At 47.8% G+C, this 12,713-nt stretch overlaps 1 protein-coding gene across 3 annotated transcripts in view; it reads right to left on the bottom strand.

The window, feature by feature from the left end:
* Positions 1–12,713, bottom strand: part of arhgef10la (Rho guanine nucleotide exchange factor (GEF) 10-like a) — a 56,676-nt gene that overhangs the window by 27,646 nt on the left and 16,317 nt on the right. For all 3 annotated transcript variants that reach the window (XR_007484657.2, XM_049734071.2, XM_049734072.2), the window contains 6 exons: positions 11,034–11,126; positions 10,739–10,909; positions 8,523–8,668; positions 7,571–7,746; positions 4,661–4,776; positions 3,771–3,898 (listed from right to left, as the gene is read on the bottom strand). Coding sequence is in view for 2 of the 3 variants with exons in the window: in XM_049734071.2 (XP_049590028.1) it covers positions 3,771–3,898; positions 4,661–4,776; positions 7,571–7,746; positions 8,523–8,668; positions 10,739–10,909; positions 11,034–11,126 (830 nt within the window). In the remaining variant the exon portion in view is untranslated. The remainder of the gene's footprint in view (positions 1–3,770; positions 3,899–4,660; positions 4,777–7,570; positions 7,747–8,522; positions 8,669–10,738; positions 10,910–11,033; positions 11,127–12,713) is intronic.

The raw sequence follows: 12,713 nt of genomic DNA, 5'->3' as shown, positions 1-12,713 counted from the left end.
TGGGAGGTAGGGGGGGGGGTCAGAGCAGGAGGAGAAGATGGAGAGGGTGGAAGGATCCAGCTGATTTATGACGGCAGGTGAGCGGAGAGGCGCAGGCGTGACACCGATGCACAAGGACACGGCCGCACCGGGACGGCCGCACGAGAGAGCGGCAGGCCGACATTTGCTCGCTCAGTGAGAGTCTGCTCATCAAGAAGACGCCATCATCAGAGCGGAAACATGCTGCGTAAGAGTGTCAACGTGGATTAGAGGGGACATATTATGGAAAAATGTCTTTATAATTGCTCGGATACAGTCAAGTCTGGCGATTCTCGGAGGACGTGGAACGCGCCCTGCCACAAAGGAAGGCATTCCTTCACCGCGATTGACCACACACATTGTTAAAGTTTGATGATGGTGCAAGTTTATGATACATACTCCCAATCATAATTGAGCTCCATGGGAAATATTTTCAGTCAGTCAGCATTAAAAAGGAGTAACAGTGATTCTGTCTTCTGTCTGTCCACCTTTCACGCCATTCATCAAATCTTTATAACGGCCCGTCAAAATGCTGCGCCCGCTTCGTTTTATATTTGTGGAGGCGGTTGGATGAATAACAGTAGCGTGGCAAAGCTTCCGAGTCGGAGGCGGCTTGAAGTTGCGGCGCTCTTTGGACTGACGGCAGCCTGCAGCCATTGACCTGCTGGCACCGGCCCTGAATTATTTTCTGCCTCCTCCACTCTGCTATGAAATGTTAATGCAAGAACTCGTATTGAATGTTTGGGCAGGGGCTAAATGTCACTACCCGCCCCCCCATCTCCATTTTGGGGTCGCCGCATAATGCATGTGGATTAGCGCCCACTTTTTTTTAATAATGCATCGTCGGCGAAAACACGGCGCGACTTGATCTTTGACCTCATCTCCCTCGAGTATTGCTTACAAAACCTGCACTTGTATTGATTTTTTATTGGGTGGCCGATCAGGAGAGAAATGCTGGCGGCTATTTTATTGGCTGTCAAGTTAATGCAAACTAACTCGATAAACTGCTTTAGACAAATACAGAGTGAATAGCAACCTTTTTTATTAAAACTAAAAATGAGGGTGCTGTTTTATTTTAGTGTATTATTTTATCTTCTCATTCGCTGCTGCTTGACTTTTAACAAAATCCGACCCAACGAGTTGTGCACAAGCACCGGTACTGATAGAGGCTCCAGTACCCGGTGACGGAAGTTGAGTCTATTTCCTTCAGATCAGATCGCCTCAAGTAGAGAATGGCAGCGAGTCCATTTTCATCCACGCCTCTCTCTCTACTCCTCACGGGAGTTACGGGGCAAAGTCATTGTAGTGCCACGTAGTGCGCGGTCACCGAGATAAGATCACAAGGAGTCTCCGAGGTGTGTGTGTGTGTGTGTGTTGGCGGGGGTGCATTATTTGGGCGAGCCTCTCTGCCTGGATGAACTTCCAATGAGGTGCCATTAGCAAAAGGAAGATAAAGCGACGTCAGCGTTGGATGAGATTTGAAGTGCGCATCGGCGGCTCCCGCAGCGGCGCGAGAAGGCGGCATATTAATGAAGCGCTGTCACACTTTGCGGCCTGCTCGCTGCCTTTGAGGAGGCGTGTCGGGATTCTCCCCACGTACGCGCTGTTTGCCGTGTGCAGCCTGTGATGTGCCTGCCTGACTGCAGAACGTCGCTCGCGGCCAGACAGGAAGGCAGACGCTTGGTAGAAGAGGGAGGTCCCTGGTGCGCTCCCACGCTCTGGCGCGGTCATGCACGTCGCACGCCGAGTTCTTTCCGATGCCAAGTAGGCCTTTGTACATTGTGAGATTTGTAGGAAATGTTACAAGGAAAGTTGAGATGGAGACTTTTGGAAACACATGATGGAAGCAGCTCATGCCGTGAAAAGCTGAATGTTTTGTAATGCTTGTAGATGCCACAAGATGGTGACAAAGCGATTAAAACAGAGCTGATCGTAATGTACCGACAATGTTGAACATATACAATCATGAAGTCGTGTCACATAAAAGACAAACAGCTCATCTGCTTTCTTGCAGTAAATTCCCACAAATGACACGTAAACATTTTGGCAAGGAGGCCGGCAAAATCAAGTCAAAGTGGATTTGTTTGTCCGCCTGCCTGCTGTTTTGTGCTCCCTTTGTAATCTGCCATTGCCACACCCTGGGTGGCGGCAGAACGGGCGCCCGCTGTGCAACCTGTCACCCCCCCCCCCGCTCGCAGCAGGTTGCAACATCACGGCACAATTCCGATGTAAGCACGCAAGCAGAGTTGCTTCCATGACCTGGCGGGAGTTGTCTCCCCTGCAGTTGGCTTTGTTGGCTTTTACTTCTCCAAACCAATTTTGTGGAGTCGCCATCTCCGGCAAGCTTTCGGGCTTGAGATCTGCCTTCACTTCAGTAAACAATACTACAAAAATCTTGTCTTTCCTGACTCTCTGGATTATTTGGGAAAAAAGGTCCCTGAGTGGGCGGCTCGGTGGCGCACTGGGTAGCACGTCCGCCTCACAGTTAGCAGGGTGCGGGTTCGATTCCACCTCCGGCCCTCCCTGTGTGGAGTTTGCATGTTCTCCCCGGGCCCGCGTGGGTTTTCTCCGGGCACTCCGGTTTCCTCCCACATTCCAAAAACATGCTTGGTAGGCCGATTGAAGACTCCAAATTGTCCCTAGGTGTGAGTGTGAGTGCGATTGGTTGTCTGTCTCTGTGTGCCCTGCGATTGGCTGGCAACCAGTTCAGGGTGTCCCCCGCCTACTGCCCGATGACGGCTGGGATAGGCTCCAGCACGCCCGCGACCCCCGTGGGGACTAAGCGGTTCAGAAAATGGATGGATGGATGGTCCCTGAGTTTGAAAAGCCCCCTCTCAGAAAACGGGGATCCCGCCCTTTCAAGGGACTCACGCGAGGGCAACATCTGGAGCCATCAAACACGTGCGTAAGCAGATCGGCCCAGCAAGTCCGCTGCGACAGTTGACGAGGGAAGCGGGAGACGCGGATGCGACCAATGTGTACATTCAAGCTGTCACTTCAGCTCAGGCCCGCTTCGAGCCTTTCACTGCGGAGCTCAATCATTACATTTTCTTATTATTATTATTACTGTTTTTTCCAGAAAGACTCAAGTGTCGACATCGCAATCACTGTCCTTTTTATCCCTCACCACGCCGCATCCTTGCTCTTTCCCCCGCCAAAGGCGGAAAAACGGGATCTATTATCCAACGCCATTATTTCATTTTCCTGCTTCCTACGTCGTCCAAAATAGCACATTTGTTAGCTGCACACAAGCCATTAGGATTACGCTCGCTGTTTTGTTTGTTTGCTTGTGGAAATGCTTTATGGAAGAAATTCTGCATGTTTAAAGAGGCAAAAAAAAATGGCACAAAACCCAACACGCATCACAAGCGTGATCCAAATGTGCCACATGTATGTCATGCTTACACACATTTTCTGCAATTTTTCTAGCACACAAGGCTCAAATTTGGGAGCAGTCTGCCAAAAGCTCTTGTACAATACAGCGAATATCTCTCAAGGACCACTCAAAAAAAAAAAAAAAAAAAAGACTTTTTTCAGCTATGGCTTCCTGTGACTTTTTTTGTGGGTCTACAAAAGGTCATGTCGCTCAGTGAACATGTCTTGAATTAAATACAATGTAGGATACTGTAATTAAAAGTTCAAGATTGAACTGCATGTTAAAAGTAAAGAACAAGATTGAAAAAAAAAAAAAAAAAGAAACACCGATGTTTACTGGCATACCAGTGTTTGCTGGGTGTGATATTTTGACTCACTTGTCCGGCCTCCCGGGCAGCTGCAGGCGTAAGCGGCATTTGTTGGCACTCTGGATCTGCTCTTCTTTGATGCGAATAAGCCTCTGCAGAGCCAAACACCAGTCCTGCGCCACGGTGGTGTTCAGGTTCTTTGATGGGAGACAAAAGCCAAGCGGAGTTACATGTTGCAAGGGGCACAGTCATCAGATGGCGTTCGAAAAAGACCCATCGGAATTTGGGAGGTGATTGCATGAAGGCTCTTGTGTTACATCACACCAACACACATGTGGACTCTGTTTGGTGGATTACCTGGAGTCCTTCTTATCATTCTACTGCAAAGTTGACTCTCATCATCCCAGGTCCCAAGTGGTTTGAATGGCTTTGGTGCGAGTCAAAATTCAATTGATCATACTGTCATCAGAATTTGAAAGGATGCAACTGGCAAGTCTCAATCAATTTTGCCTCTTTGGCTGGCAGAGTAGCAATCTCCAGAGGACAATGAGTACATTCTTGGCACATGAAGGCAAAACTGCCACCATTAGTTCAAGAGGCTCTTCTGTAATTGCTGGATATCACCTCCACCCGTCTTCTGCACAGTGTCAGCCGCAGACTGCTCTGATTTTTAACACTGCGGGATGAGTGGCGGACTCTGGCATCAGCCTTAAATCTTGTTGATGAAAACTTTTTTCTATTTGACAACACTATGGCTTGAGCAATACAATGACGGCAGCTTCACTTCAACAAACAGAACAAAAGGTTTTCAGTCACTAACTATAGAGAAGACAAAACGTGAATACGATTCCATGAATGTCTAACAGCAAATATGGCGGAAGTAATTCCTTGCATATTACTTTTTGGAATAAAACAAATTATCAGTGAGAAAAAAAAGTCCATTTAAATCCTAAACGCACCTGGTAGGTCCCCTCCAGGGTACCCACAAGTAGCGTCACGTCCTCCACCACACAAAGGTCATGCTGAAGCTCCTGCAGTTCTTGGTAGAGCCGAGGAGGACCCAGGATGGGTTTCCCTAAAACATTCAAAATGGCCGTCAGACTACAATAGATGACAGAGGAGAAACCAACGAGCAAACAAATTATTTAAAACACTTTGGAGTGGCCAATTTTCTTTTAACACTTTATTATTCATGACTGCACATCACACTGAATAGCAGGTGAGCTAATATTTTAGAAAATGAGCAACGTGCTGTCCACATGAAATAACGTCTGGAATACTGATGATAGAGAAGATTTGAAAAACGATTTCCATCGTGTAAAAGTATAAAAGCCGCACGAGGAGAACGTGCAAAATCCACAGAGGAAAACCAGACCCCAAAGTGGAACTCCAGACGTGCTAACCGCTAATCCTGCATGTGAAATAAAATGTACCTCCTCTAAAGAATCTCCGTGCTCTTGGCTAACGGATAAGGATTTGGTAGACACGGAAAACAAATAGGCGCGCTAGTTTTCACAAACTGCAGAGGTAGAAATGAAAAAGGTGTGCTGCGTAGCGGCTGGATCGATCTTCATCATTACGGAGTGAAGCTCCAGCCATGGAATGTAGAAAGTGTTATTTGGGCCTATGATGCCCTTTTCTGGGCCAAGAGGAGCGCAGGTGTCTTATTAGACGCAAAAGACGGCATCGATTCGCAGCCGGCGCTTCAAAGTCGCGCTTGCCTACTGCCGCCAATCGATGGCGCGCCTCCGCGAGTGCCTAATTAAATCGGCAAGGTGCATTTGACTGCTGAGGTGTCGCGCACCGTCACCGCCAGCGTGTAATAAACAAAGAGACAGATCACAGGGTGCTGTATGCGGGCTTAGCGACCCCTCCCTGAGGACTTGTTGTCTATCCTGGTGAATGGAAACGGGAGGATGTTTGGATGGCCTTGAGATGTTCATTTAAGAAGCTCTATGGTAGGGCTTTGCTTTTAATAGCATCCCAGACGTGGGGAGCCCCAGACAGCCGCCGTGCGTGTGAGGAAATCAATGGGTGGGAAGAAAGAAAGCGCAGGATTGCATGGACTTGTTCACAGGCAGGATGAAATTTTCTTTTTTTTTTTTTCCTCAATATGGGATTTCTAAGAGGCTTCCTGCACCTAATTTCGGGTCACTCCCAGAAGAACCAAATGGATTTTGCTACATTGGTTACTTCAGTTCATTGGACATTATGTGCCGCTCCTTCTGGTCCTCCTTGGCCACCGTGGTTCTTCGATGAGGATAAAGAAAATGTCTGTTATATTTTCCGTCTATACATCCATCCATCCATCCATTTTCTGAACCGCTTAGTCCCCACGGGGGTCACGGGCGTGCTGGAGCCTATCCCAGCCGTCATCGGGCAGTAGGCGGGGGACACCCTGAACTGGTTGCCAGCCAATCGCAGGGCACACAGAGACAGACAACCAATCGCACTCACACCTAGGGACAATTTGGAGTCTTCAATCGGCCTACCGAGCATGTTTTTGGAATGTGGGAGGAAACCGGAGTGCCCGGAGAAAACCCACGCGGGCCCGGGGAGAACATGCAAACTCCACACAGGGAGGGCCGGAGGTGGAATCGAACCCGCACCCTCCTAACTGTGAGGCGGACGTGCTACCCAGTGCGCCACCGAGCCGCCCTGTCTATACATAATAGATTTAAAGATGTGTTTTAAGAACATGGCAGTGATGCTGCTTTTCAGCCCATCTATGGCGTTTTGCTTTGTTAGCATGAAGGCAAGCAGACTTTTCTTCAAGAAATTATTCTTCAAAACGACCAATTACGGCTCATCTGTTTTCTGGGTTTGGTCATGTGGTGTTTGCAAGCAGTGCCCTTAAGCACTGTGATGCTAATTTCAATTGACAGCCAGCGGCACAATGGCCGCCCCCAGAGATGGATTTTGCTGCTTCATACATACGCCACTAACAATACTCATTAGAATACCCTGTTTTGATTAGTGGGGACACATTTTGGACTTAACTTTCCCATTAAGCGTCGTACAACGAGCGTGTTTTTCCAGGCGAGGTGGCGACAAGCATTTTTAGATAACGAAAACAATAACTAAGTCATGAAAATATCAGATTAAAATACATCAAAAAAAAGAAAACATGAGGCCGCCATACAATCGAGTGCGGATGACCAGAACAGGGGCACCTCTGCCTCAATTTAGGCTGGGAAAAACCCTCCCGAGGTGAATGTGCTGAGTTGTAATCCAGCGTAATCCCGTAAAGACGGTATGCGGGTTTTCACGCTCTCAAATGGCCGTGCGCGGGCAGCCGCCAGCCCGGAGCGCTCGCTCTAAACATCGGCTTTTCTGCAACTAAGTTGCACCAGTGTGACGGCATTCACGCTCGCCGATGGATTTCCAGTCTCTCCGCGGGAACAGGTGAATGTAAAGCCTTGTCTGATCCGCATCCAAAGCCTGCCGAAACACATAGGACGATGAAGGCACTCCAATGAGGAGGGGGAGAGTAAGATCCGCACTCGGTGGCTTTGTTCTCTTCCTTCTAAATATTTCTAACATTCAATCTGGTCAAGCTGTGTCTGAATCTCTTGGCCGCCAGTTCCAAACTAACGCATGGGGCCCTCTATCCCTTCGTGCAAAAAAAATCTGTCCTCAATCAGAGTGACAAGCAGAGCGGACTCATCTGCAGCCCTGCGCGGAACACTCGAGGGCAGGAACAGATTAACCGCGCCGAGTGAGCGTACGTGATGAGATCAACTCTGGGGTGTCCAAACTACGGCCCAGAGAACATTGGCGGTCCACACGTCTCAAGATGGAATTGATGGATCAACTCGACGGAGATGCATATGCGGCAATTAGGTGAAGCGGTTGACGCTCGGGCTCACCTGAGGCCTGTGAGCTGCTTTGCCGCCTGCTCGCATTCTGCTGGTAGACAGCGGCCTCCTTGCCCTGGGAAACGTCCTGGCCCACCTCCACCACCTGAACCTGCTGCAAGGGGGCGCTCCACTTCATGGTGTACTTGGGCCCCACCGGGACCAGGCTGCTTATGTCTGGAGAGCCCCTGGTGGGGACAACATTGGAAGCATCTGTCAGTGATCGATCGGCCCACTTTCACAAAAAAATACGTTTTGGGAATTTCAGCACACAACGGCTTGAAAATTTGAAACTGAACCGGCCACGCATATTTTGGGTTTTATTGGTACTGGTTCTGCGGGTGTTTTTGGTGGACAATTTTGTGTCTTCTGTATTTTTGCAATTCCGATGTGGCTCATCACACGTGTTGCCAACCCGAACTGGACAACATGCTGCGACGACAAGCTCATTGCTATTCATGTATTCGTGCAATCACGCAGACAATCAACATCGCGCTCAGTTTGTCAAGAGACTCGAAGGCGGGCAAAGTCAACTTGGGGACTCTTGAGTCTAACGAAACACGGAACGATAATTACTATGACAAGAGGGCTGGAAGCGGCATCTTTAGCAAATAAAGAAATGAAGATTCCAAATGAAAACTCCGACTCGTGTTTTACTCGATCGATGATGGTTCTGTCGCAGATGATTCGTTCGAACGAGCCCAAGTTACTCCTGCGGCCGTGGTTAGACATTCCAGCATTTTTGCTTCAAAAGCCGAGTGAACTCTCGCACGCTCAAGTAGCACCCAAAAAGCCTCGCAGACATCTCCCGTATGCACGACGCCGGAATATTCTCAGAGCGTCGTCACATTGGAGCCTGGCGTAACCTCCTTGCCATTTGCCGCTCGTCCCCCGAGGAAAACTCAACTCCCGCAAAGACACGAGTAGAAAAAGGCAGCATTTTGCTTCTCTCAGCGGGACTTACTTGACATTTATGTTGGCGCAGATTAGGACGTCGTCAAAGAGGAAGACCTTGCGCTCCTTGGACTTGAGGACTTGTCCCCGCTCGCCGTACACGGTCTCGATGAGTGTCTCGCACTGGACCAGGGAGCCTTGCTCGAGGTTCAGTTGCTGTGTGGGACAATTGAATGGCTTAGATCAGAGGAGAGACCGGTGAGGATGGTGCGAGGAGCTCAAGATCTTGCTCGCTTGTAACCCGCAAATATATTTTTCACCTATGTGAAAACTTTCGTGCATTTTGTGACATCGCACCACGGCGACTTCGATTTTGACAACCGAAACGGTCCAGTTGCGATCCATCTTCAGAGAGCAATGACTGGCTGAAGAAGAATATCCACAAACACGATAGAGACGCACTTTGCTTCGTATCAGGTTTGCTACATACATAATTTAAGCACCCAATAACAACGTTTTATTCAGAAGGAAGCATTTTTATCTCTTTATCCCGCTTCTTTTACGAGTGTCTAAATCAATACGTCCGCCTGCTTTTTATGCATCACGCGCCAATCGCAGTGAAGAGCTCAGTCAAATATGGATTTTTTTTTTTTTTCCTCAGTACGGGCACTATGCAAGTTCATAAAAGAATCAAACTATTTTGCGAGCAGAGAAGTCATCAATGTCGAATCAAGGTATTATGAATACAGTAGCTGACAGCAAATATAGTTTTGTTCAACAGCACTCTCTACTTGAACAAACATACAATGAATGAGAAGTAAACAGAATATAAAATATTAAACCGGTTGTGCATCATGATTAAATCATTGTTACTGCTTCGGGTGTGTGTGCTTTGGTCATCGGGGGAAGAAGAAACATTCGAAGAAGACCTTCACAACTAAGTGATTCAGTAAACAGTAATGCGAGTCATTTTTCATGGAAGATAAGGGAAATATGATTATTGTCTTTTCTGTTTACATTTGGCAGTCAAAGCAAATACTGGTGCTATTTGTTAATCCGTCGATGGTGTTTTGCAAAAGTATTAAGCTTGCACAAAGCAAAATGTGAGCTTGTTTTCAATCCAGATTATGTGATTCTCTTTCTTCTTTGCTTAGTGGAGCAGAAAACCTTAGCTTGAAGACTTGTTTTGGAAAAATTGTTCACTATCCGCCATATTGCTGTGTGCCAACTTTTTACCTCCGAGTCGAAGTTAAAAAATAAAAACGAAAGAGTTCACAACGCCTCATATCTCAAGGCACCACTGTACTTCTTTTACTAGTATTTTTTTTCTGTCCGTGCGAGCACTTTTGCCAATTTGAAGCAAAAGTCTCACAATACTGCCAGCAGCGAGTAGCTCGTTGAAAATCGGGATTTCAAGCCTCTCATAATGTCATGTTTATATGACGAAAAAGGCGTGTCCGCCACCCGCAGTGCGGGGGAAGCATCTTGGAGGACATCCTACTACCGCAGCGTCTACCCGGCCGGCGCTTCGCTTGCGGCCCGGGCCCATAAAGGGAGTGATTGGTGGTTTAATGGCTTCCTTCCTGTGAGACCGTATCCTTAAAGTCGGCAGTATCAGGCCACAATGGGCTTTGCGCCACATTTATGTGTGGTGTGTGTGCGTGTGGGTACGCATTCACACTCTGACTGTTATCTGTTCAATCTGGCCAGCGTAGACAGTTTGAGGCGCAGAATGAATATTTCATTGGACAGTTATGGGGGCAATAGAAGAAGAGGTGCTCTCCCTTTCTGCAGTGTCACTGCGGTGAATTGGGTGCGAGGAATAAAGGTGGATTGGCCTAATCGGCTCCTCTAGAAGACCTGGAACGCATGGGGGGGGGGGGGGGGGGGGGCTTTTGGAGCCGCTTCCGTTGGGGGAGCGTAAAAGTAAAGCGCTTTCCGCAGCTTCCAATTAAATGTGTCATTTAGCGTCTAATTCTTTTTATACAGCGCATTTGTTGAGACGTGCGGCCGCGAGATCTCATTTCGGGATGCTAATGGAGAGTGGCTATGATAATAGGCGTCATTTTCTGGAGTTAATCAAAATAAAATAAAAATGAAAAAAAAAACACCACCTCCCCACGAGAGATTGCTGATAAGAATTCTGGCGACTGTTTGGAATTGATTCTTGATAAATTGCCTAACTGAGTGCACATGTAATTGTTTGCAGGACGATGGGAGCGTTATGGAAAATGGATGCTATGTGTCCGATTTTTCATTTGCGCTCAAAAGATGTTGATTGGTCACCTTACTGAGCAGACGATCGCTGACGCTGCGCGCGAGCTGCTGCGTCTCAGCGATCTGGTCAGCGACCCGCTTCTGCTCGTTGAGCTTCTCGGCCAGCGTCTCCAGCTCAGTGAGGGCGAGTTGCAGGGGTAGGCGGTCCACGTGGCCCTTGGGCGTGTTCTTCAGCATGTCCTGAAGGGGGCCGTAAAAGCAAAGGTTGGCATTTTCACTCACGGGAGCGGCGCTTCCCATTTTAAATTTATGGCACGGATCTGTGTATGTGGCGCAAGCGGCGCACACATTATTTACTGCCTACCTGGAGAAGTAATATGAATTGGGGGAATCGCTGAATGGGCTTCACCATCAGTCCATAGAGGGTGATGCGGTCCAAGCTGGATGCCTGCTTCTTCTGCAGAGGGCGGGACCCAAGGGGGAGAGGAGGGCACAACGGCACATTGTCAAGAGTTTTTATTCGCCATGTTTGAGGAATTTGATTTCGGTAAATCACAGCATTGACAGAAAATCGATGGCCTGCTGCTCTACATGAGTAATCGTTTGCCTGTATTAATACCTTAAACCAAAACGATAAAACAAACTTATATCGTTAATCCCAAATCATATTTTTATGCAGCGAAGACTGTCGACAACCCAGGCTACACTTAACCCCTTCGAGTCATACTGTCAAGATCTCAAATAGTCCAGCCATATCATTCCAACACACTTCCTTGGGGTGAATTTGTAAAAAGCCTACGGCTTATTGGGGTATGACTAAAGATGGAAGCTGGAGAATCCGTTCAATTCCACTAGTGGAGACGCTTCTCAATAATTCAAAATGCTATGAATAATAGAAAATACATAAGCGTCGGTGATTAAGGTCATTGCAATTTCTTAATCAGGCCAGTGATGCTCAAAGCTCAGAGGCTTCACAAAGATGGCCGGGAATGCCTGGCACAATAATATACATCACCTGACTGAACATTGAGGACAGGACCTGAATTTCTCTACGGATACAAAACACACCACCTGCAGTAATCCTGCCTCCAGTAATCATTTGTGGGAGGCATCAAGCGGAGTCATAGCCGCCAGCCGGCAAATGGTAGTGCGGACCCCCGGCGGGGTTCCTTTATGATTTGTTATTCTTTGCGCTGTCACTTCCAGGTGGCCGGGCGACAGGAGAATCCAAGTGATGCGGCTTGACGCCACGGAAATTACAAGGTGCTAATGTTCCTCTGCCACCATTAGCTTGAGTGGTCCTCTCCTCGGAGGATCAGTAAGAGTGGTGGAGCTGTAGAAAGGGAATGATGGTGGAGGGAGTGACGGGGCATTAGCAACTAATATGTCTAGCCTCCATCTATTTTTGGTTCGCAAATTCACTCCTCAGCAGTACAAAAGGCATTGCGGGTCACAGCGTTGCCTGGTTTGTGCAAATGACACAAGAAATATTTCTGTAATAAATAAATAAAGGCACTCTCTGGTGAAAATGCTACGAGGATAAATTGTGAGTTCATGTAGTTCAACTCAAAGTCGGGTTTTTCAAGCACGTACAAGTCAGATCATGTGACTTGTTCACCACCAGAGAGATAACGGGTGTCGCTTCGGTCTGCAAGCGACGTCACGCCCTTTCATCTGTACACTTTGAAGTGAGCATTTGAAGAAAAAGAAAAAAAAAAGCGTAGTGACTCACATGGCTGACTTTTGTGCAGCCTGTGCGGTTATTCTCAATTGCCCTGTAGTTCAACGGTGACAACCCAGGGAGGCCGTGACACAAGCAAAGTAACACACATGGATTGCTTAGCTTCATTTTGTTCACTTTGACTCCATCTAAACTACTTTTATGGCCTGTAATTAGTAATAAAGGGAGCCGAAAAGGGAATAATATGAGGCAGTAAGACATTTCCCACCGTAACACGGAAGTAACCGTTCTCCGTCGACCTGTGTCAAATAAACACCCGCTGCTGCTTCCTAGTAAATAAACTGCCCCTGGCTGCTATTTGAG

The sequence above is a fragment of the Syngnathus scovelli genome, chromosome 11 (assembly GCF_024217435.2).
Source record: "Syngnathus scovelli strain Florida chromosome 11, RoL_Ssco_1.2, whole genome shotgun sequence".
NCBI lineage: Eukaryota > Metazoa > Chordata > Actinopteri > Syngnathiformes > Syngnathidae > Syngnathus > Syngnathus scovelli.
This window is presented reverse-complemented; position numbering and strand designations above follow the sequence as displayed.